General features: G+C 36.2%; 1 protein-coding gene across 1 annotated transcript in view; it reads right to left on the bottom strand.

Annotated features, from left to right (window-relative positions):
- The window catches only part of LOC122697222 (butyrophilin subfamily 1 member A1-like), a 217972-nt gene that overhangs the window by 189527 nt on the left and 1250 nt on the right, over window positions 1-27195 (bottom strand). Inside the window, exons 3-5 of the mRNA XM_043907749.1 lie at window positions 23490-23510; window positions 19346-19447; window positions 18404-18424 (exon numbers count right to left, since the gene is read on the bottom strand). Coding sequence (XP_043763684.1) covers window positions 18404-18424; window positions 19346-19447; window positions 23490-23510 — 144 coding nt within the window. The remainder of the gene's footprint in view (window positions 1-18403; window positions 18425-19345; window positions 19448-23489; window positions 23511-27195) is intronic.

Below are 27195 nucleotides of genomic sequence, written 5' to 3'. Positions count from 1 at the left end.
CTTCTGTTTCCAATCTTTAAATATCAGTATATATTAGGGCTGATGTCTTGGTTAGCCTCTTTTCTTTGTCAACTCTTATGTCTCATGTTATTTAAATCCATAGTTTAATAGATAACTGAGAAGTATCTACTGTATAGCACAGGGAACTCTATTCCAAGCTCTGTAAAGACCTGTATAGGAAAAAAATCTGAAAAAGAATTAATATATGTATATATTTAACAGATTAACTCTGCTGTACACTTGCTACTAGCACAGCATTGTAAATCAACTGTACCCCAATAAAAAACTAATTATATGATTTTATTCAATCCCTAATTTTATTCTAAATTCCAAATTTATATCTTAAATTTCTCACTTCACATTCTACCTCAGATTTGTCATAGTCATCTGAAGTTTGGCATAACCACAGCCAAATTATTTTTTTGTTTATATATTTTATTAAAAATTTTTATTTATTTAATTTGAAGTATAGCTGATTTACTCCTGAAGAAGGGAATGATTGCCCACTCCAATATTCTTTCCTGTAGAATTCTATGGACAGAGGAGCCTGGTGAGCTAGAGTCCATGGGGTCAGAAAGAGTTGGATACTACTGAGAGACTAATATACACACACATAGCTGATTTACAACATTGTGTTAAAGTTTCAAGTGTACAGCAAGTAATTCATACATATATATGTGTATATACATATATACACACTTTTTTTCAGATTCATTTCTGTTATAAGTTATTAAAGTGTATTGAATATAGTTCTCTGTGCTATACAGTAGGTCCTTGTTGTTGACTGATTTTATATGTACTAGTGTGTATTTGTTAATTCCATACTCCTTTTCATCCTCTCTCCTCCTTTGGTAACCATAGGTTTGTTTTCAATGTCTGTGAGTCTGGTTTTGTTTGTAAAAAGTTTTTTGGGTATTATTTTTAATATTCCACATAAAATGATATTATATAATATTTGTATTTCATTTTAATGCACACTTGGGTTGCTTCCCATGATCATGAATTTCTTATTGCCAAATTCAGACTTAAATTGAAGAAAGTAGGGAAAACTACTAGACCATTCAGGTATGACCTAAATCAAATCCCTAACGATTATACAGTGGAAGTGAGAAATAGATTTAAGGGACTAGATCTGATAGACAGAGTGCCCGGTGAACTATGGATGAAGGTTCATGACATCATACAGGAGACAGGGAGCAAGATCATCACCAAGAAAAAAAATCCATAAAAACAAAATGGCTGTCTGAGGAGGCCTTACAAATAGCTGAGAAAAGAAGAGAAGAGAAAAGCAAAGGAGAAAAGGAAAGATATACCCATTTGAATGCAGAGTTCCAAAGAATATCAAGGAGAGATAAGAAAGCCTTCCTCAGTGATCAGTGTAAAGAAATAGAGGAAAACAATAGAATAGGAAAGACGAGAGATCTCTTCAAGAAAATTAGAGACACCAAGGGAACATGTCATGCAACAATGGGCTCGAGAAAGGACAGAAATGGTATGGACCTAACAGAAGCAGAAGATATTAAGAAGAAGTGACAAGAATGCACAGAACTGTACAAAAAAGATCTTCACACCCAGATGATTGTGTTGGTGTGATCACTCACCTAGAGTCAGACATCCTGGAGTGTGAAATCAAATGGGCCTTAGGAAGCATCACTACAAACAAAATTAGTGGAGGTGATGGAATTTCTGTTGAGCTATTTCAAATCCGAGAAGACGGTGCTGTGAAAGTGCTGTACTCAATGTGCCAGCAAATCTGAAAAACTCAGCAGTGGCCACAGGACTGGAAAAGGTGAGTTTTCATTCCAGTCCCAAAGAAAGACAATGCCGAAGAGTGCTCAAACTACCAGTACCACACAATTGCACTCATCTCACATGCTAGTAAAGTAATGCTCAAAATTCTCCAAGCCAGGCTTCAACAATATGTGAACTATGAACTTCCAGATGTTAAAGCTGGTTTTAGAAAAGGAAGAGAAACCAGAGATCAAATTGCCAAAATCTGCTGAATCATTGAAAAAGCAAGAGAGTTCCAGAAGAACATCTATTTCTGCTTTATTGACTATGTCAAAGCCTTTGACTGTGTGGATCATGATAAACTGTGGAAAACTCTGAAAGAGATGGGGAATACCAGACCCCCTGACGTGCCCCTTGAGAAACCTGTATGCTGGACATGGAACAACAGACTGGTTCCAAATAGGAAAATGAGTACGTCAAGGCTGTATATTGTCACCCTGCTTATTTAACTTATATGCAGAGTATATCATGAGAAACGCTGAGCTGTATGAAGAACAAGCTGGAATCAAGATTGCTGGGGGTAATATCAATAACCTCAGATATCAGATGACACCACCATTATGGCAGAAAGTGAAGAGGAACTAAAGAGCCTTTTGATGAAAGTGAAAGAGGAGAGTGAAAATGTTGGCTTAAATCTCAACATTCAGAAAACTAAGATCATGGAATCCAGTCCCATCACTTCTTGGGAAATAGATGGAGAAACAATGGAAACAGTGAGATACTTTATTTTTTGGGGCTCCAAAATCAGTGCAGATGGTGACTGCAGCCATAAAATGAAAAGATATTTTCTCCTTGAAAGAGAAGTTATGACCAACCTAGACAGTATATTAAAAAGAAGAGACATTAGTTTGCCAACAAAGGTCCATCTAGTCAAGGCTATGGTTTTTCCAGTGGTCATGTATGAATGTGAGAGTTGGACTATTAAGAAAGCTGAGCACCAAACAACTGATGCTTTTGAACTGTGGTGTTGGAGAAGACCCTTGAGAGTCCCTTGCACTGCAAGAAGATCCCACCAGTCCATCCTAAAGGATATCAGGCCTGAATATTCATTGGAAAGACTGATGTTGAAGCTGAAAACTCAATATTTAGGCCACCTGATGTGAAAAACTGACTCATTTGAAAAGACCTTGATGCTGGGAAAGTTTGAAGGCAGGAGGAGAAGGGGGCAACAGAGGGTGAACTGGTTGGATGGCATCACCAACTCAGTGGACATGAGTTTGAGTAAACTCCGGGAGTTGGTGATGAACAGGGAGGCCTGGTGTGCTGCAGTCCATGGGATCACAAAGAGTAGGACATGACTGAGTGACTGAACTGAACTGAATTGAACTTACTTGATATATTGATGACAGTTCCTCTACGACATCAGAAGGAAAAAAAAAACATAGCTGCATATGCAATTGTCAGAAATTATCGACTCCCAAATCCTCCCCTCAAGAAATTCTTCCCAACAGGCAGAACTTATTGCACTGACTAGAACACTTTCCCTCATAGCTAACAAGAGAGCAAACATATACACTGATCTAAATATACTTTCCACATCATACACTCACATGCTGCCATTTTGAAAGAACGAGGGCTCCTATCCATTAAAGTTTCTCCCATAACTAATATCCCATTTATACTCCAACTTTTAAATGCAGGTAACACGCCAACTGAAGTAGTCATCGTACATTGTCCATGTCACCAGGAGGCCTAAGACCCTATTTCATGGGGCAAACATGTCACAGACAGAGAAGCAGTATAAGCCTCACTACCATCACCTGCTCAACAACTCATAGTACTCCCCAACATAAAGCCTCTTTACCTCCCTGAAGAAAAAACGTGATTATTACAAGAGGGAGCACAACCACAAGAAGATTGATTACAAAAACAGAGCCGCTATGTCCCCCAATCTCAGGCCACACCGATTCTTATGGACATTCATCAGGCCCTGCACATTCATCAGGCCCTACACATAGGCACTAGATCTCTTTATCATTTCTTAAGATCGCTTATCACCTATCCTAACCTCTTGGACTGCAAGGAGATCCAACCAGTCCATCCTAAAGGAAATCAGGCCTGAATGTTCATTGGAAGGACTGATGTTGAAGTTGAAACTCTAATATTTTGGCCACCTGTTGTGAAGAACTGACTCATTTGAAAAGACCCTGATGCTGGGAAAGATTGAAGGCAAGAGGAGAAGGGTATGGTAGAGGATGAGATGGTTGGATGGCATCACAGACTGGATGGACATGAGTTTGAGTAAACTCTGGGAGTTGGTGATGGACAGGGAGGACTGGTGTGTTGCAGTCCATGGGGTCCCAGAGTTGGACACGACTGAACAAATAAACTGAACTGAACCTTCTTTCACTCACTACAACACATCACTCAGTTTTGCATTATCTGCTCCTCAGTCTCACTGCAGGGAGACTTAAAGCTTATTTTCTCATTCCCAACACATCAGGCTCAAGGGTACATCCCAGGGGAGAACTGGTAAATTGACTTCACTCACATGCCTCCAACATGAAAAATAAAGTTTATGCTCATTCTAGAGACATTTTTCAGCATGGATTGAGATTTTGCCTATGAGGTCAGAAACTGCCTCAGAGGTAACACAGTTTCTCATATGAGAAATCATTCCTGCTTTGGCCTTGCACTCTCCTTCCAATCCGACGATGGCCAGCTTTTATATCCCAAATCACTCAACAAGTATATCAATCTCTTGGCATAACCGGGAAACTACATATTCCTTATAGACCCCAATCCTCAGGAAAAGTAGAAAAGGCAAAGTCTATTCTCAAAACACACCTAGCCAAACGCTCTCTAGAGCTTCTAAGGCCATGGACTGAACTCCTTCCCATGGCTTTGGTTCCCATTAGGGCTACTCCATGCGCCCCGTCTTTCCTCAGTCCTCTTGAGCTCATGTACGGATGCCCTTTTCTCTTAAGTCAATTCCCTACTGCCAGCCCCTTGCTGGGAGAGTATCTTCCCACCCTAAAAGTTATTATACCCCTTGTGAGAAAGCATGCGGATCACTCTCTCCCAAAGCCTCATCAAACAAATCCAGCTGACTTAACAGTCATACTTGGAGTCCTACTTAAGACCTTACACCATAGAGCTCTCCAACCCTGATGGACTGGTCCATTTGAAGTTGTTCTAACCACACCACAACCGCTAAACTGGCAGGTCATTACTCTTTGTTTCGTGAAAATGAAAGTAAAAGTCGCTCAGTTGTGTCTGACTCTTTGCAACCATATGAAATAGTCCATGGAATTCTCCAGGCCAGATAACTGGAGTGGGCAGCCATTCCTTTTTTCGGGAGATTTGATCCCAGGTTTCCTGCATTGCAGCCAGATTCTTTACCAGCTGAGCCACCATCTCTAGATTAAAATAGGCCCCAGGAGTCTCTCCATCTCCACCAGGAAACATTCCCATCTCGAAGCTCTTTGCTACAACAGCACTGTTCTGAGACCCACCAGAAAACTTTGTTTATAAGAACCAAACATTATATATAGTTCAAATGTTCATGTACAGAAAAATAAATAAGCTGTGGTATATTTCTAAAATGGAATACTGTGCAGCAATGAAAAAGAATAAACTACAGCTGCGAGCATAACAACATGGGTGAATCTCACCTCATACTTTTAAGTGAAAGAAACCAGACAGCAAAGAGTATATAATCTATAAATTCCACTTATATAAAGTCTAGGAGTAGAGAAAACCAACTCTTGCATAGATATCAAAACAATAGTTACTTTTGGTGGGGGTGTATTGATCACTAAAAAACAAAAGAAAGATATTCTGCATTTATCTAAACATCAGAATAATTACAATCTTTATGATTGTCTAAAATTTTTATTGTTATAACAAGTATGCATCTTTTTAAATTTAAAAATGTCAGTTCAAAAAAACTGTACATTACAATTTAACTGTCATTTATTACAACTACCAAATAGCCAAAAGACTAGGAGGAAATACACTTAAATGTAACCCTCTGTCAGTAAACCCTTCCACAATTTCCTCAGAAACACTGGTAATTCTGGAACTGGATCTTAACTATGTTAAAAGTTTGGAGTTTGTTGTTAAATCTAACATATATGCCGAAAAGTGCACAAACCTTAAGTGCACAGCTTAATATATTTTTATGTGAGGGTATATCAATTAGGCTCTACCTAGTTATTCTAGTGTTTATCCTATTTGTGGCTTTTTCAGTGAAGTGAAGTGAAGTGAAGTGAATTCTATCAGTCGTGTCCGACTCTTTGTGACCCCATGGTCACCAGGCTCCTCTGTTCATGGGATTTTCTAGTCAAGAGTACTGGAGCAGGTTGCCATTTCCTTCTCCAGGGAATCTTCCTGACCCAGGGATCGAACCCAGGTCTCCCGCATTGTAGACAGACATTTTACTGTCTGAGCCACCAGGGAAGTTCAGTACATTTTTGTATTCTTTGTATCCATTGGCATTTACATATGTATTTTTAAATTTCCTTTTTTTTTTTTTTAAATCTGTGTCTTAAAAAAAAACGGCAATTTTATATAACTTTGTTGGTAACCAGATTGTTCTATCTTAATCTTTTCTAACCTTTATTTTCCAACTTTAATCTATCCCATTGCTCTTTTTCTATGAGGACTCATACATATCATTTGATAAGTATTTGCATCAATTTCTGTTGGATATTTATCTGGGAGTGAAATTATTGTGTCTTCGCTAGGCTATGTTTATCTTTAAGTAGATACTACCAAACAGTTTTCAAGTGGCTACAATAATTTACACTCCCATAGGCAGTGTATAGGTGTTCTAGCTGCATGTATTCTCTGAAAACTCCCCTGTTGTTGGATTGTGAGGTAGTGCTTGGAGAGTAGGACATTAAAGATGATCCTTGACCTGGACCATAAAGAAAGCAAAGGAGAAAGGGAAAGTTATATCCATCTGAATGCAGGGTTCCAAAGAATAGCAAGGAGAAATAAGAAAACCTTCTTAATTAAAGAATGCAAAGAAATAGAGGAAAACAATAGAATGGGAAAAACTAGAGATCTCTTCAAGAAAATTAGATACCAAAGGAATATTTCATGCAAAGATGGGCACAATAAAGGACAGAAAAGGTATGGACCTAACAGAAGCAAAAGAGATTGAGAAGAGGTGGCAAGAATACACAAAAGAACTATACAAAAAAAAGGTCTTAATGACCCAGAAAAACCATGATGGTGTGGTCACTCAACTAGAGCCAGACATCCTGCAGTGTGAAGGCAAGTGGGCCTTAGGAAGCATCATTACAAACAAAACTTGTGGAGGTGATGGAATTCCAGCTGAGCTATTTCAAATCCTAAAAGATGATGCTAAAGTGCTGTACCAAATATGGTAGCAAATATGAAAAACTCAGCAGTGATCACAAGATTGGAAAAGGTCAATTTTCATTCCAGTCCCAGAGAAGGGCAATTCCAAAGAATGCTCAAGCATATGGAACAATTGCACTTACTTCATGTGCTAGCAGAGTAATGCTCAAAATCCTTCAAGCTAGACTTCAACAGTATGTGAACTGAGAACTTTCAGATGTACAAGCTGGATTTAGAAAAGGTGGAGGAACCAGAGATCAAATTGGAAATATCTTTTGGTTCATAGAAAAATCAAGAGAATTCCATGAATACCACTATTTCTGCCTCACTGACTATGCTGAAGCCTTTAACTGTGGATCACAACAAGCTGTGGAAAATTCTCAAAGAGATGAGAATACCAGACCACCTTACCTGTCTCCTGAGAACCTGTATGCAGGTCAAGAAGCAGCAGTTAGAACCAGACATGGACAAACACTGGTTCCAAATTGGGAAAGGAGTACATTAAGGCTGTATACTGTCACTCTGCTTATTTAATTTCCATGCAGTGTACATCATGCGACATGCTGGGCTGGATGAATCACAAGCTATAATCAAGGTTGCCAGGAGAAATATCCACAAGCTCAGATATGCAGATGACACCACCTTAATGGCAGAAAGCAAAGAGGGACTAAAGAGCCTCTTGATGAAAGCGAAAGAGGAGAGTGAAAAAGCTGGTTTAAAACTCAACATTCAAAAAACTAAGATCATGGCATCTGGTCTCATCACTTCATGGCAAGTAGGTGGGGAAACAATGGAAACAGTGACAGACATTATTTTATTGGGCTCTGAAATCACTGCAGATGGTAACTGTAGTCCTAAAATTAAAAGACACTTTCTCCTTGGAAGAAAAGCTATAACAAACTTAGACAGCATATTAAAAAGCAGAGACATCACTTGGCCGACAAAGGTCTCCATAGTCAAAGATATGGTTTTTCCAGTAGCCACATGAATGTGAGAGCTGGACCATAAAGAAGGCTGAAGGCCATAGAATTGATGATTTTGAACTGTGGAGCTGGAGAAGACTCTTGAGAGTGTCTTGGTGTCTTGGGCAGCAAGGAGAACAAACTAGTCAACCCTAAAGGAAATCAACCCTTAATATTCATTGGAAGGACTGATGCTGAAGCTGAAGCTCTGATACTTTGGCCACCTGATGCAAAGAGCCAACTCACTAGAGAAGATCCTGATGCTGGGAAAGGTTGAAGGCAGGAGGAGAAGAGGGTGACAGAGGATGAGATGGTTGGATGGCATCATAGACTCAATTGACGTGAGTTTGAGCAAACTCAAGGAGATAGTGAAGGACAGAGAAGCCTGTCGTACTGCAGTCCATGGGGTTGCAAAGAGTCAGACACAGACTGAGCGACTGAACAACGACAAATGCATCTCTGGGCTTCCCTAGTGGTTCAGATGATAAAGAATCTGCCTGCAGTGTAGGATACTCTGTTCAGTCCTCTGTTGGGAAGATCCCCTGGAGGAGGGCATGGCAACCCACTCTAGTATTCTTGCCTGGAGAATCCCATGGATCGAGGAGCCTGGTGGTCTACAGTTCATAGTGTCACAAAGAGTCATAAATGACTGAAGTGACATGGCACACATGCACACATTTCAGCTAGTGTCTAAATGAAATTATCTGAATTAAATCTCATGAAAGGAAGGGAAATAAATTATTCAACTCCAGTGAAACAATTTCTAAATTACAGGACAACAACCTGTATTAGACAAACATATTACATCAGCCACACTGAATATGACAGCATTTTGGAGGTATGTGATCACTAGCTTTAACTGGATTGGAAGAAAACATCTGCAGAGATTACAACTCTAGGATGGATCATAAAAGTACCAATGGGGAAAACTGAATAACAACAGAATATGCCAAATATCCTTGAAAAGCTAAAGAAATGAGACAAAAATCATACAAGAATGTTCATACAATATCTTTGAAAACAATGATAACTGAATATTAATGACAAAAATATAGTATCAGATGGATCCATGACTAGATGACTGGGTACACAGGGAAATACATTAATAGGATTTGCCACTTCCCTCCCTCTCACATTTATTCATGAAGTCAAAGGAACAAATGAGCAATTCACTCAAAACGAAGATAAAAAGTCAGGAAGGAAAGAGGACAAAATTTTCAACCTACTGTAGTTACCTGTGAGGTTCTCACAGACACACGCTCAGAAACACTGAAGCCGTGAGATTCCAAGACTATCTCATTAATTATAAAATAATGTTATGCTTCTATATTTGCCTAGGTACTAAAGAGAATATTATTGATAATGACACCAGGCAAAGAGGTAGTATAGCAACCCTTCTTGGATAAAAACCTATCAATCATGGTTCTCTCATTGGGCCTTCCACTTTTTCCAGAATATAATGAATATATATATATAAACTCATATGCCAGAAAGGTAGAGGAATCAAATTCATAGATGGAGAATGGAATAGAATAGAATGAAGGATAGAATAGAATGTGGAAGAATAGAATGTGGAATGTCGAAAGATAGAATGTCGAAGAATAGCATGTGGAAAACACCATGTGGTGTTTGCCACATGGTAGGGAGAGAGGAAATGGAATGTTTGTTTAATGGGAACAGAATATTAACTGGGGAAGATGAAAAAGTTGTAGCGATGGAGAGTGCTGATGGTTGGACAAAAATGAGAATGTACTTAGTGTTGCTGAATTGGACACTTGAAATGCAAATCTTATGCTATGTATTTTACCATGATAAAAAATAGTGGGGAAAAAAAAAAGAGAGACATGAGAAGGACAGAGGAAAGGCACCTGTATGTCCACAATTCTAGCTGTAACAGTGGTCAGATAGAACCTGATACATAAATAAATTTGATGTTTAACTGAATTGAATTACTTTTGAAATGAACATTATCATTAAAAATGTCTTTAAGAAATGTCAAAGTTTCAAGGATTATATCCTGTTGTAGGAAAAAAAAATTCTTTGGTAACTTCCTAGGACAATGTTTTCTTTGACTTTCACATCGAAAGTTAAGAACTGAGAGAGATATACACAACTGAAAATTTCCTGGAATATATATTTCTTCTAAAAACATTAAATAAAATTTGGGTTGCTAAGATGTTCTTTGTCACATTCAAAATGAAAAACAAAAAATCAAATAAAAAGGGAAAAATTACCATTGTTGGAAGAAAAAAATTCCAAGACTAACTGGAGAGATTCTTATGCCTGAGAATGCTAGGGTAATGTATTTGGGTACCATAAAAGAATGTGTCAAGCTTATGGACCAAGCAAAGAAAGCAGAATTTACACAGGCTTTGAAAGGACAGTAAATAGATAGACTTCACTCAGGCTGTTAGGTGTCTTTTTTCACCTCTGAAGATTTGGGGAAGTCTCATTGACCTGTGTGTGCCCTTTACAATAGAATATGATGAAGTTTATGACTAGGAATGTACCCAAAAGATAAATAGGATGGAACCCTGTGCTTTAAATTTAATATCCTTTATCTCATCGAGTTTTCAGTAAGCCTGTAATAAGTCCCTGGAAAACAGGAAAAACTGATATGTGTAGGAAAGAAATGATGTGGAATGGGGAAAGTGGGAATTGAAATGGCTTTTAGGAGGAGAAAGTAAATGAAAAGAACATTCTTTGAAGAAGTCTGTAACAAATTTGGAGATATAAAACAGACATCCAGGGGAAGGGAAAGACAAGGAAACCTATGGATTAAGAGAGTGGGAATGGTTAGGTGTCAAGAAATTAGTCATGTAAAATTCATTTTTGAGTAATAAGTTTTACTTGCCAGTGCTTTCCTGAGGTTCTTTAGAAAAATAAAATGGAAAGTTTAAGGTCAATCATGTAAATGGAAGATCAAGAAACAAAATTTATGGAAAATATTGACACATATTTAAAATGATAACTATCAGAAGGCACACACACAAACACATGGAAAACAAGTGATGCTGGGAAAACTGGTCAACCACCTGTGAAAGAATGAAACTAGAACACTTTCTAATATCATACACAAAAATAAACTCAAAATGGATTAAAGATCTAAACATAAGACCAGAAACTATAAAACTCCTAGAGGAAAACATAGGCAAAACACTCTCTGACGTAAATCACAGCCAGATCCACCTCCCAGAGTAATGGAAATAAAAGCAAAAATAAACAAATGGGACCTAATTAAACTTAAAAGTTTTTGCACAATGAAGAAAACTATAAACAAGGTGAAAATACAACCCAGAATGGGAGAAAATAATGACAAATGAAGCAACTGACAAAGAATTAATGTCAGAAATATATTAGCAGTTCATGCAGCTCAAAATCAGAAAAATAAACAACCCAATCAAAAAATGGGCCAAAGAACTAAACAGACATTTCCCCAAGAAGACATACAGATGGCTAACAAACACATGAAAAGATGCTCAACATCACTCATTATCAGAGAAATGCAAATCAAAACCACAATGAGGTACCATCTCACACCAGTCAGAATGGCTGCTATCAAAAAGTCTACAAACAATAAATGCTGGAGAGTGTGTGGAGAAAAGAGAACCCTTTTACACTGTTGGTGGGAATGCAAACTAGTACAGTCACTATGGGGAACAGTGTGGAGATTCCTTAAAAAACTGGAAATAGAACTGCCATACAACCCACCAATCACACTGCTGGGCATACATACTGAGGAAACCAGAATTGAAAGACACATGTACCCCAACGTTCATCGCAGCACTGTTCACAACAGCTAGGACATGGAAGCAACCTAGATGTCCATTGGCAGATGAAGGGATAAGAAAGTTGTGGTACATATACACAATGGAATATTACTCAGCTATTAAAAAGAATGCATTTGAATCAGTTTTAATGAGATGGGTGAAACTGGAACCTATTATACAGAGTGAAGTAAGTCAGAAAGAAAAACACCAATATAGTATATTAATGCATTTATATATGGAATTTAGAAAGATGGTAATGATGACCCTATATGTGAGACAGCAAAAGAGATCCACATGTAAAGAACAGATTTTTGGACTCTGTGGGAGAAGGCAAGGGTGGGATGATTTGAGAGAATAGCACTGAAGCATACTACCATGTGTGAAATAGATCACCAGACCAACTTTGATGCATGAAACAGGGTACTCAAAGCTGGTGCATTGGGACAACCCTGAGGGATGGGATGGGGAAGGAGGTGGGAGGGGGGTTCAGGATGGAGGACACATGTACACCCATGGCTGGTTCATGTTGACGTATGGAAAAAACCACTACAATATTGTAAAGTAATCAGCTTCCAATTAAAATAAATAAATTGTTTTTTTAAAAAAAGAAAAGAAAACAGAATCTGTGGACTGTGGATGAGAGTTCATTTTTGAAATATAGTATTCTCCTGAAAAAGAATAGGGGTAAAAATAAAAGTCTTGTCTTAATTGGGGAAAAGTATTAAAATGTCAGTTCCGAAGTTAACCTTTTCAAGATGATCTTTACCTATGTTAATGGAAATAATGTATAATTATTCAGTTTATTAGCTCTAAAAATTTATTTGTCTGTTACTTAATAGATGGAGTTAAATTGATCATTGTAATATCTAAAATGTTAAGAGCCACAAACATTGTGCAACATCTTGAACCAGTGTTGTCAAAGAAACATAGGATTTGTAGACTGGATGATTCTAGTCACATGTTTGTCAACAAATGGATATAGAAACTAGTGTAATGCGGATTTCTATTTTAGCTAAAGTCTAAGTGGGGCTGGTCTTTCATGTATGAAAACACATGAAGAAAATGTATAATTATTAAATGATAGTGAAAGGGTTTGTGCATCAAAAGACTGAGAGTATATTGGAGAAAACTCACACTTCAGAAGCTTGAAACCAGTAAATCTTTGAAATATATGAATACTAACATTTAGTTGACAAAAAATACATGTCTGCCTAGATTGTATCAAGAAGAGAAAATTACAGAAGCATTAATGGGCAAAATGGAAAGCCAAATGAAGAAGGCAAACTAAATTTGGGAAGATTAAAGAAAAAGACAAAATCATGTAAACTATTTGTTTGATGGTGATTGAGGAAAAACATATAAAAGCACAGATGAAACCATGCTTATGTTCACAGTGAAATATATTATGAGTCATGTTTTCCTTCTTCACTCTAATTGATTAACAAAAGGAAATAAATTCAATTCATTCAAAAGAGAGAACAATGTCAGGAAGGGACTAGGTCAAAAATTAGAAAAAATTCCTTAGTTTTCTTTTGGTTCAAATGGACCACCTTTTATTAGAATTAAAACCAAAAGTATCAAAGTCCACCATACTAATGCTGCTGCTGCTGCTGCTGCTGCTAAGTCACTTCAGTTGTGTCTGGCTCTTAATGACCCCATGGACCGCAGCCTACCAGGCTCCTCTGTCCATGGGATTGTCCAGGCCAGAGTACTGGAGTGGGTTGCCATTTCCTCCTCTGCCATACTAATGACAAGTAACCATTTTCATACCATATATTCCATTGTGCAAAATGACCCAAGTTTGGAAATAGTCCCATCAGAAGAGTTAAATTAGGAGTTCTGAATTCAACAGTATCAGATCCCTGGGTTTGTGTTGGCACTTCTACCTATCTCAGAATAGAAAATTAGTGTGATTTGATGTGTAAGCAATATATTTAAAAAGTGATGAGGAAATATAAAGGGACCTTTAGTACACACGGATCAGTAACCACTTTTAGCCTCCTACTATACTGCTAAATTCTATTTCCTCTGAAACAAAAATATAAACGAAAAACATCAAGAGAATAAAGGAGATAAACATTTTAGTACTTGAATTAGTGTTTTCTGAATAAATCTTTTTAAAAAATTTTTATTAGTTGAAGGCTAATTTCTTTACAATATTGTAGTGGTTTTTGTCATACATTGACATGAATCAGCCATGGATTTACATGTATTCCCCATCCCGATCCCCCCTCCCATAAATCTTTTAAATATGCATTTTGCACCAATAGAAATTTTGAATTCAAAAGCTGCACAATACTATGGGGCTTTCTTATTAGACAAAACATTTGTGTACCTGGGAACACCTGGGAAATAAGATCAGGGAATTGGGAGAGTAGGTTTAGAGGTCACATGTAATCAAGGAATGTCATCTGAATTAATAGTCTTTGAAAGAGCAGAAGGTGGAATAATTTACTCAACAAATTTGGAATCTTCTGTTCACTTAAGTTTTGAGTCAGTATTGGTCACATGGTTATTGTCCCTTGAACTTGAAAGGTAACAATGATTCAGTATCAGTGGTCATTTGCATGAAAACATCTATTGCATGGGAGTGATGTGGTGATCAGCCTGATATCCTTCACCCCTACAAAAATTAGAATAAGATCAAGACAACTCTCAGGAGACATAAAAAGAAAGAAAGAAAATCAATAAATTTTATAGAAAAGACTAGGTATATAATGAAAAGCAAGGAATAGGAAGAGTTGGAACTAAGGAAAGACAGATAGAAGAAGTTGATATGAAAGTAGTCCATATATAGACAATTGGAGAGGGATGAGGGGAAGAATGAGTGAATGGATGCCAAAGAGATAGAAAGGGAGGGAATGATAGTAGTCATTTAAATGGTTACGGGAAAAGTGTCCAAAATGTTTACCATTTTTTTTCTCTAAAATATCCAAAAAATAAAATGAAGAGATCTATGTAAATATCAAAATATACAAACATATAATAACTCTATTCTATTGTAAAATTTGCACTTGCAGTTCTATTTATTAGTGTTCAGAAACACACACACGCACAAAACACTCATATAGAACATGCATATACACAGAAGAGCTCAAATAGGAGTATCGGTACCCACAAACTCATACATCCATAGTGCGAAACCTTCCATTTGCTCACTGTATCTCCAGAAATTCAGAGGGGGCAAAAAATAAGTCAATTTACTATATTGAGAAAGCATTTTAGGAATGCTAGTCCTAGAAGTAACCTTTTTAAAAGGTTTTTAATCACTTGTGACATTAATTAGGCATTCATTGTTTTAAGTTGAAGTATAAGTGATTTACAACACTGTTAAAGTTTCAAGTGTACAGCACAGTAATTCATATATATATATGCACACACATATTTTTTCAAATTCATTTCCATTATAGGTTATTAAAATGTATTGAATATAGTTCTCTGTGCTATACAGTAGGTCCTTGTTTTTCATCTGTTTTGTATGTAGTAGTTTGTATTTGTTAATACCATACTTCTATTTAGACTCTCCTCTTCTCCTTTGATAACCAGAGGTTTCTTTTCAGTGTCTGTGAGTCTGTTTCTGTTTGTAAACAGGATTTTTATATTATTTTTAATATTCCATATAAAAGTGAATATTATATTTGTCTTTCATTTTAATGCATGTTTGGGTTGCTTCCACATCTTGGCTATTGTAAATAGTGCTACCATGAATATTGGGGTACGTGTAACTTTTTAAATTAGAATTTTTATCTTTTCCAGATATCCCAGTTGTGGGATTGTTGGATCATTGGAAACTCTATATTTAGGTTTGTAAGGAAGCTCCATAGTGTTTTCCATAAACTGGTTGTACCAGTTTACATTCTCACTAACAGTGCATGAGGTTTCCTTTTCTCCACACTCTCTCCAACATTTATTACTTGCAGACTTTCTGATGATGGCCTTTTTGACCAGTGTGAGGTGATACCGCACTGTAGCTTTAAATTGTGTTTCTTTTAATAATTAGCAATTTTGAGCATCTTTTCATGTGCCTGTTCACCATCTGTATATCTTCTTTGGAGAAATGTCTATTTAGGTCTTATGCCTACTTTTCTTCTTATGCTCATTTTTTGATTGCCATGACATTTTTCACAAAACTAGAAAAAATAATCCTAAAATGCATATAGATTCACAAAAGATCCAAAATTGCCAAAGCACTCCTGAGGCAAAAGAACAAAGCTGGAGGCATACGTCTTCCAGATTAAAGACAATGCTACAAAGCTACAGTAATCAAAACAGTATGGTATTGGCACAAAAACAGACAAATGCATCAATGGAGCAGATTACAGAGCCCAGAAATAAACCCATATGCCTATAATCAATTAACCTTTGATAAAAGAAGCAAGAATATACAATAGAGAAAAGACAGTCTTTTTGGAAAGCTGGACAGCCACATGTAAATCAATGATGTTAGAATACACCCTAATGCTGTACATAAAAATAAAATAAAAATGCTTAAACATATAGTATGACAAAACCCACTGAAATGTTGTGAAGTAATTAGCCTCCAACTAATTAAAAAAAAAATAAGACATGATACCATAAAACTCCTAGAAAAGAACATAGGCAAGACATTTTCTGACATAAGAGATAGCAATATTTTCTTAGACCAGTTTCCTAAGGCAAACAAATAAGGATTCTTATAGTAAGCCTGTACCATCAAGAGCCTTGTTGTTGTTGTTTAGTCACTAAGTTATGTCCAACTCTTTTGTGACCCTATGGACTATAGCCTGCCAGTCTTATCTGCCCATGAGATTTTCCAGGCAAGAATACTAGAGTGGGTTGCCATTTCCTTCTCCAGGGGATCTTCCCGACCCAGGGATTGAACCCACATCTCCTACTTTGGCAGGTGGATTCTTTACCACTGAGCCACAAAAGAAGCCCCATAAAGAAATAAAAGTAAAAATGAACAAATGGATGCATGCATGCTCAGATGCTCAGTCATGTCTGACTCTTTGTGACCTCATGGGCTATAGCCTGCCAGGCTCCTCTTTTCATGGGATTATTCTGGCAAGAATACTGGAGTGGGTTGCCATTTCCTTCTCTAAGGGATCCTCCTGAAAGAGGGATCCAAACTACATCTCCCTAATTAAAATTATAAGCTATTGCACAGCAAAGGAAACTGTAAACAAAATGAAAAGACAACCTACAGATTGGGAGAAAATATTTGCAAATGATGTGGCCTAAAAGGGCTTAATTTTCCAAATATATAGTTCACACAGCTGAATATTTGAAAAAAAAAAAAAGCAATGTAATCAAATTCTTAATTTATACCCTATTTCAAATGTGTATTTTTATTGTATATCTGTCAAGTATCACTGTTCATCTGGCAGTTGATCTAATTTATATACACATGAAATTCATTCTGTCACATTTTTATTTCCAATCGATGTGCTGAGCTACAACTGTTTAGAAAAATCATCTATAGTGCTAATAGATGTTGGAATAGTGGTTCTTTGTGGATAAGGGGGTTGTCATTGGGAGGGGCAAGAAGGAGGCTTTTTGTGTGTGTTGATATTGTATTTCCTGAACTCATTGTTGGCGACATAGGTATGCTCATTTTGTGGCAAACCAATAATGTGCACAATTATGATTGTTGGGGTTTTGTTGGTAATGATTATTATAATCTGCACTGTGTCCCCCAGAAATTTGTATCTTGGTCTTAACTCAAGAGTACCTCAGGATGTGACCTGACTTGGAAATAACATCAATGCAGATGTAAGTTAAGATGAAGTCATCAGGGTAGGCCCTAATGCAATATGACTGCTGTCCTGATGAAAAGGGAAAATTTGAGTGCTGAGACAGACATGCTCAGAAAGACTGTGAAAAGGTACAGGAAGAATGACATGTGAAGATAAAGTCATAAATCTACCAGTCAAATATTGCAGGTGAATTCTTTACCAGCTGAGCCACAAGGGAAGCCCAAGAATACTGGAGTGGGTAGCCTATCCCTTCTCCAGTGGATCTTCCCATCCCAGGTATTGAACCGACATCTCCTGCATTGCAAGTGGATTCTTTACCAAATGAGCTATAAGGGAAGCTTGACAGATTTCCAGCCAACCACAAGAAATGAGGGAATAGGTGTGGGACAGATCCACACTCAAAGGAACCAACACTAGTGTATCTTGATCTCAGATGCATATTTTCCAGAATTATGAAGCAATTAATTTCTTTTATTTAACCTATGCAGTTTGTTATGGAAGCTTTAGCAAACTAATAAACAAATCTTCATAAACAAGCTCTGGAAGGAGAAAGATGTGCTTGGTCAGGTCTGACTCTTTGTGACCCCAGGGACTGTAGGCCATCAGGCTCCTCTGTCCATTGAATTCTCCAGGCAACAATTCTGGAGTGGGTTGCCATTCCCTTCTCCAGGGGATCTTCCTGACCCTGGGATTGAACCCAGGTCTCCTGTGTCTACTACATTGGCAGGCAGTTTCTTTACCACTAGTGCCAAGTCACAGTTTATAGCATTATCTTAATTTTATGCTTAAGTAATTTAATTATTTCCATTGTGGGGGATTAGTATTTCAATCTTACCTGAGTGCCTCTGTTGAAAACCTGAAAGGGAAAGGAATCTTTCATTAGGTATTTTAGGCTAATGGGGAATAGAGAGCAGAAGCATATTAAATTAATATTTTACATTATAAAAAAGGCAAAATGTTATAGTTTTATATGATTATATAATTGTTTTTAATTTTCAGAAAAACTGTATTTCAGTCATTGTTATGTAGGTAAAGCTTTTAAATACTACTGTTTTCAATATCATAATTATTCAAATATATATTCATTAATAGTTATATAAGTGATATTTTATGGGCCTTGGTCAAATTTACATGAAATTTAATTAGAAGATCCTATAAACCTGAGAAAAGAATAATTATGGAACAACCCCACTCAAACCTTGAAGAAGTGAGGCTTGATAAGGAATAAAGAATAAATGAGATTTACAAATATGAATGCAAAGTTATGAAAAATTTAGTTACCCTCATGTGACAGTATATGAAGAGATTATACATCTTGAACAAATAAGTTTTGATCAGAATTATAAGAATAATTTAAAAATTAGAAAATATGATAATGTGTGTTTCCAAAATAATTTCTTCATTAATTAGTGACATGGCCTAAATTTCTTTGCTATGTCACTTCTTCACAAATTTATTGTTTCTTTGTTTAAAAAGTATATAAACATCCTACTTTGATTATTTCTTAGTTTTCACATCTATGAGACCTCTGTATGGACAAAATCAATTTTTTTCTCCTGTTAATCTACTTGTGTCAATTTAATTATTAGACCAGAAAAAGAACTAAGAGAGATGGGAGAATTTTTTTCCTTCCCTGATAATCTTGCTTTTTCCTAAATGGTGCAGGACAAAATTAATATTACTCTTTCCTTGTTTTCATATTCCCACTCATTTTATTGGCTTTTTCATAACTTACTGTACTACATTTTTATATCTTACCCTGTTTTTTGTATCTTACCCTGTTTTTTGTATTTTTTTATGCAACAATAGAAAAGTACAATTATTATGAATAATCCAGCTCCAAGCACTATTAAAAGTGTATCTTTCCATGAAAATTTTTCTGAAAAACAAAACAAAATACAGACATGTACAGTTAGGTTCAATATTCATTCTTACTCCCCTTTCACCCCAAAATAATCCACTTTCATTTTTCTTCTCCCATCTGGAGGAATTTAAGGGTTGTCTTTTTGTTCAAAAAAAAAAAAAAAAAAAGAAAACATGTTTTTTAGCATCAGCTAAAAGCCTCTTGATGAAAGTGAAAGAGGAGAGTGATAAAGTTGGCTTAAAGCTCAACATTCAGAAAACTAAGATCATAGCATCTGGTCCCCTCACTTCATGGGAAATAGATGGGGAAACAGTGGAAACAGTGTTAGACTTTATTTTTGGGGCTCCAAAATCATTGCAGATGGTGATTGCAGCCATGAAATTAAAAGACGCTTGCTCCTTGGAAGGAAAGTTATGACCAACCTAGATAGCATATTCAAAAGCAGAGACATCACTTTGCCAACAAAGGTCCGTCTAGCCAAGGCTATGGTTTTCCAGTGGTCATGTATGGATGTGAGAGTTGGACTGTGAAGAAAGCTAGATGCTTTTGAACTGTGGGGTTGGAGAAGACTCTTGAGAACCCCTTGGACTAAGAGAAGATCCAACTAGTCCATCTTAAAGGAGATCAGTCCTGGGTGTTCATTGGAAGGATTGGTGTTGAAGCTGAAACTCCAATACTTTGGCCACCTCATGAGAAGAGTTTACTCATTTGAAAAGGCCCTGATGCTGAGAGGGATTGGGGGCAGGAGGAGAAGGGGACAACAGAGGATGAGATGGCTGGATGGCATCACTGACTCAATGGACGTGAGTTTGAGTAAACTCCGGGAGTTGGTGATGGACAGGGAGGCCTGGAGTGCTGCAATTCATGGGGTTGCAAAGAGTCGGACACCCCTGAGCAACGGAACTGAACTGATGTTTGTGATATTACACTAGTTGTGATGGAGAACATATCAAAACAGAATTTATACTTTTTTGCCCAGCACATTTCACTCCAGTTAAATGATATAGTTGGATCTCCAGGAGTTCTTGTTCTTAAAAGGTTAGGTACACCATAGAAAAATGGCCAACGAATGGTTGGCTAATTTATTTTAGCCATAGAGGACTAAACTAGGAAAGAATATTTGTGGAGACCTTTTATGGACCCTAATCAAACAGCAAAAGGAAATAGAATTTAAAATTTGCAGAGAGTTTAAGGGGACTCTGCAACCATATCAAACATATTAGCTTTCACATTATAGAGGTCCCAGGAGGAGAAGAAAGAAAGGAACAGAAAACACATTTGAAGACATAAAGGATGAAAACTTCTCTACCCTGGGGAAGGAAATATGTATCTAGGTCCAGGAGGCACGTAGTCATAAGTGAGGTGATTTCAAAGAGATTTACACCAAGTCATTTAAGAATTAAAATGACAAATGTTAAAGATGAAGAATATTAAAGGAAAGGAGAGAAATCTTTGCCATAAAAAACTCTTTCCATTTAGTTTCCCTATTTGCTAAATATCAGGTCTTCCTTGGTGGATCAGATGGTAAAGAATCTGCCTGCAATTTGGGAGACCCGGGTTTGATCCCTGGGTTGGGAAGATCCCTTGGAGAAGGGATGGCAACCCACTCCAGTATTCCTGCCTGGAGAATTCCATGGACAGAGGAGCCTGGTGGGTTATAGTCCATGGGGTTGCAAAAAGTCGGGAATGAGTTTGCTATATAAGTCAAACAGAGAAAGACAGATATTGTATAATTTCATTTATACGTGGAATCTAAATAATACAGCAAACTATTGGATGTAACAAAAAAGAAGCAGACAGACAGATACACAAAACAAACTAGTGGTTACCAGTGGGGAGGGGAGAAGGGCAATATAGGGATTAGGGACTGGGAGAGACAATCTATTGGGTGTAAGGTAGGCTAAAGGATGTATTGTTTAACACTGAGAATATAACCAATATCTTGTTAATAACTGTAAGTAGAGAGTAAACTTTAAAAATTGTATACATTTTTAAAAAGAATCTAAACTTCAACTTAATATCTGATGAAAATAGCAGTAAATTAAATCCATGTAAAGTAGAAGGAATAAAATAATAGAGATTAGAGTAGAAATAAATTAACTAGAAAATATATGATATAGCTATTCTACTTTCAAGATAAATGAAATTGTATGTCTATACAAATACTTTTCCAGGAAGTGCAGAGTAGTTTTATTTACTATCTAAAAAGATGGAAACAAACTAAATGCTTGTAAACAGGTTAATAGATGAATCAATATAATAGGACACTACTCAGTAATAAATAAGAGTAAACAATTTTCTCATGCTAGAACATGGATGAATCTCAAAATAATTAGAGTGGAAGAAGCCAGAATATAAAATAAGGACATAGTGTGTTGTTCCATATTCATAAAAATCCGTATAAGAGAAGGTGTGCTGTGAGCTTAGTCACACAGTCATGTCCAACTCTTTTCCATCCCATGGACTATAGCCCACCAGGCACCTCTGTCCATGGGGATTCTCCAGGCAAGAATACTGGAGTGGGTTGCCATATCCTCCTCCAATATAAAAGAATATTTTTTATATAAAACTTATAAGAAGAGACTAAAATGGTCTGGTTTCCTCAAATTTGTATAAAAAAATCCATGGTGATATATAGAGGATTTCTTTTTCAAAACAAGTCTTGTGGCACTGTATGCATACACAATATTTTACAAACAACTCTCTAAAACACAAAAACTATAAAACATCTCCATATACAGTTGAGAATGATGCAGAAGCATATTTTGTGACAGAAAGAATAATGGTCTTCTAAAAATGCCCACATACTAATCCTTGGATTTTATAAGTGTCTTATCTTATATAGCAAAAGGGACTCTACAAATGTGATTAAGCTGACCTCCAGATGGAGAGGTTATCTTTGATTTTCTGTGTGGGTCAAATTCAATACAAGGATCAAGTGAAAGAGGGAGGTGAAATGTCAGAATCGGGAGGTGTAAAGAAAAAAGAAGGCAATGTGCGGAAGAAAGGGTACATTTAAAAATCATGTAAGCTTCAAACTGAGAGATGAATTTAAATATATTTCTATGCCTTCTCAGGTGATGCAGTGGTAAACAATCCACCTGTCAATGCAGGAGATGTGAGTTCGATCCTTGGGTTAGGAAGATTCCCTAGAGTAGGAAATGGCCACCCACTCCAGTATTCTTGCCTAGAAAATTCCAGGGACAGAGGAGCCTGGAGGGCTACATTCCAGGGGGTCACAGAGAGTTGGATGTGACTGAGCATACAGCAAGCTTCAATCTGAGAGATACATTTTTCCAGGTGGCGCTAGTGGTATAAAGAAACCACCTCTCAAAGAAGGAGACATAAAAGACATGGCTTCGATCCGTGGGTCAGGAAGATCCCCTGAAGGAGGAGATGGCAAAGACGTTACTAAAGATTTCTTGAGACTATCAGTTAAAAAGGATTTCTCTAAAGTAATAGCCTCCAAAAAGAAATGTATTAACCTTTTTGGATACAGTTAGGCTCCTTTAAGATTTGGAAAAATTAAAATGAGTGCTTCAAGGAAATGCTATATCAGAAATTGCAATAAGTAACCAAAATTTAAAATTAAAATGTAGAAGCTTGAAAAAGCTTCTACAAATAGTGATTTCGGGCTCTATACATCAGTACTTCTCATCTCAACACCTTTATACCTCGATAACTCTCATCTCAACATTTCAAAGAATATGGTAATCACTGGGGCTCACAAACAAAAATATTACTCACCTTCTCTCTCTGTGTTGATCACTAAAAACCAAAAGAAAAATTGTGGCTAGCGAGCAAAGTAAAAGTGAAAGAAAAAGAGCAATGGGATAGGTTAAAGTTGAAGGATAAAGACTACAAAAGATTAAGATAGAACAATCTGGTTACCAACAAAGCTATATAAAATTGCCATTTTCTTGAAGGCACAAATAGAAAGGAGGGAATTTAAAAATATGTATGTAAATGCCAATGGAAACAAAGAATACAAAAATGTTCTACAAAACTGACAAATAGGATAAGCACTAGAATAACACTAAAGAAAAATATTACTCACCTTCTCTCTCTGTATTGATCACTAAAAAACAAAAGAAAAATATTTTGCATTTATGTAAACATCAGAATAATTAAGAAAATTCATGTTTGTATTCTAGAGAGGTGAGTAGGCTAATTTTCAACTTGTTTCTCATAGACTATTTCACAGCTTTTATTTCTGCCTCTTATCTCTAGCATATATAGTGTTGTCATCCTGAATGACGACATGATTTATATGGGCAAACATCTATCACACTCTTGCCATTGCCATTTACATATAGATTGCATTATTTTTAACTTGGAGAAGGCAATGACAACCCACTCTACTACTCTTACTTGGAAAATCCCATGGACGGAGGAGCCTGGTAGGCTGAAGTCCATGGGTTCGCTAGGAGTCAGACACGACTGAGTGACTTCACTTTCACTTTTCAGTTTCATGCTTTAGAGAAGGAAATGGCAACCCACTCCAGTATTTTTGCCTGGAGAATCCCAGGGATGGGGTAGCCTGATGGGCTGCTGTCTATGAGGTCGCAGAGAGTCGGACATGACTGAAGCGACTTAGCCGCAGCAGCAGCAGCATTTTCAACTTAGTGTAAATGTATAGCTTTTCAAACACTTTTGAAAAGACTATCCTTTCCCCATTGCTGAAAAATTAGTGGACCTCATATGCGTGTGCTTATTTCTGGGCTCTATTCTGTTTCATTGGTCTATATGTTTGTTTGCATGACAGTTTCAAAGTTCCATATCATTTGGATTAGTGTAATTTGAAATCAAGGAAGTGTAATACCTCCATTTTATTCTTGTTCAAGATTGCTTTGGCTCTTTTGTGTCTTTTGTGGTTTCACACAAATTTTAGCATTGATTCCTCTATTTCTATGTAAAATGCCATTAAGATTTTAATAGGAATTTCATTGGATCTGTGGATTACTCTGGGTAGTATGGCTATTTTAACACCATTAATTCTTCCAATCCATGAACATATGATATTGTTCCATTTATTTGTGTCTTCTTAAATTTCTTTTATCAATATTTTGTAGTTTTCAGTTGTCAGGGAATGTTTGATGGGAGGATTCCTACATACTGTTTCTCATAAGTCCTCTGTTCCTTATCAGCTTCTGCCAGAAGTGAGTAGAACTGCACACAGTTCTCAGGACTGAGGTCATTGTGTGAGACAGGGTTTGGGTCTCCTTTAGTAAAACATTCTCTTTATGACAAAACTGCTTAGTCTCACCCCCTTTCTTGAGATGTGGATTGTCTCCTGATCTAGTGACCATTATTATCCTTTGTTCCCTTGGTAATGGTTACTGTACATATGGTTTTCTGATCTTTATCATTATCGAAGGAAATTTCTTGTCCGACAGCCTATATATACTCACAGAAAAATCATTAAAGCATCTCTGCTCCATCAGAGCTTGGGTCCCTGTGTCTTTCTTTCTCTCTCTCTCTCCCTCCCTCTGGCTCTCTCTCTTTCACTTTCTTATTGTCGACTCCAGACCACCAGGTCCTGGTCCATTAAAGGACACCAACATCAGTATATAGATCTTTCTCTTCCCTTTGTATTTGTATTTGGTTTGTATTTACATTTTGTATTTGGTTAAATATATTTTGTTCTTTTTGATGATTCTGTAAATGGGATTGTTTTCTGTAAATGGGACTGTTTCCTTGATTTCTTTTTTGGTTATTTTGTTGTTAGTGTAAATATAAGGTATTGATTTCTGTGTTTCTTTATCTTGAAAATTTATACAATTTGTTTATGATTTGTAGAAGTTTTTTTGGTGATATTTTTATGGTTTTCTACATGTAGAAGCATGCAATCTGGGAATAGAGATAATTTTACTTTTTCTTTGTGATTTGGATAGATTTAACTTTTTCATGTGTAATTGCTCTTGCTAGTACTTCCATTACTAGGTTGAATAAAATGGAGAGAGTGGGCATGCTTGCCTTGTACAAGATTTTAAAGAAAAAGCTTTTTCCTATTAATTACAATGCTAGCTGTGGGCTGTTCACATATGACCTTTATTGTGTTAAGTTCCTTTTATATATATTTTGTTTGGAATTTTTCTTTTTTTAAAGCATGAATGGATGTTGAATTTTGTCAAATATTTTTTTCTGCATCTATTGAGGTGATCGTGTTGTTTTAAACATTATGGCCTGTTATGTTGTATCTCACCGATTGATCTGGGTATGTGGAAGCAATCTTATATCCAAGGGGTAAAATTCCATTTGGTCACAGTGTATAGTTTTTTGATGTGCTGTTGAATTCAGTTTGCTAGCTTTTGACAAAGATTATTACATCTATGTCTAAGCAGTACTAAGAGGGCAGTTTATAGTTATTAAAGACTACACTAAAAATATCTCCAAAGTTTAAAGAGAAAGATTTCAAATAAATAATGTTATATTGCAAGGAACTATAAAAAGAATAAACTAAACTCACAGCAAAAGGATGGAAATAATAAGGTTCAGTACAGAAAACAGAAACAATGAAAAAAATTAACAAAACAATAAGTAAGGGCTTTAAAAAAAGATAAATAAAATTTGCAAGCACTTAGCTAGACATGATTAATTAAGAAAAAAAGAAGACTCCAATAAGTAAAATAAAAAATGAGTGAAACATTAAAAAAGATCTCTGAGAAATTTTTTTAAAAAGGATCCTAAGGCCTGTTTCTCATCTGTATATTTTCTTTGGAGAAACATCTATTCAGTTTTTCTGCCCTTTTATAAATCAGTGTTTTTTTTTTTTTTTTTTTAATATTAGGTTGTATGAATTGTTTATATATTTTGTATATTAACCCATTTGGTCATATCATTTGCAAATATTTTCTTCCATTCAGTAGGTTGTCTTTTCTTTTGTACAAAAACTTTTAAGCTTAATTAGGTTCCATTTGTTTATTTTTGCTTTTGTTTCCCTTGCTTGAAGAGAAAGTTCCAAAAAATATTGCTAAGATATGTCAAAGAGTGTACTGCCTATGTATTCTTCTGGAGTTTTATGGTTTCCGGTCTTACATTTAGGTCTTTAATCCATTTTGAATTTATTTTTATATATAGTGTGAGAAAATGTTCTAATTTCATTCTTTTATAGGGAGCTGTCCAGTTTTCTCAGCACCAAACTTTCAGCTATAAGATGAATAACTACTAATTATATAATTTACAACATGATAGAGGTAATTAACACTGCTCTACATTATAGGTGAACTTTGTTAAGAGAATAAATCTTAAGAGGTCTCATCACAAGAAAATTTTTCCTATTTCATAAATATGTATTTATATGAGATGATGATGTTCATTAAAATTATTGTGATAATAATTTCATGATAAATGAAAGGCAAAAGATGCTGTATACCTTAAACTTATACAGTGCTTCCTATTAAATTTTAATAAACCTAGAAGAAAAAAATTGAAAAAAAGTAAAAATTTACTCTGGATTTAAAAAAGAATTCATACAGATTAGTCCTAATTCTGTCTGATTAATCCCCTCAGTTGACTGTTCATCAAACTAGATAGCCCATTATATATTTGAAAGTAAAATAATTGCTACGTTTCATAAAGCTTTCCTTTCCCTAAGTCTTTTATTTATTTAATCATTCTCTCTCCATTAGAGTTTGCAGACCCTGCAGATTCTGGAAAATATAATCTGATGTCTTTGGCAATATTGATTCTCAGAGTTAATACAGATTTTATATGACCACTGAACGATGAAATGATAGAGTGAGTTTATCAGATACGGTCCA

Source organism: Cervus elaphus, chromosome 7 (genome assembly GCF_910594005.1).
Source record: "Cervus elaphus chromosome 7, mCerEla1.1, whole genome shotgun sequence".
Classification (NCBI taxonomy): domain Eukaryota; kingdom Metazoa; phylum Chordata; class Mammalia; order Artiodactyla; family Cervidae; genus Cervus; species Cervus elaphus.
The sequence above is the reverse complement of the archived record's forward strand: the minus strand, read 5'-3'. Positions and strand labels throughout refer to the sequence as shown.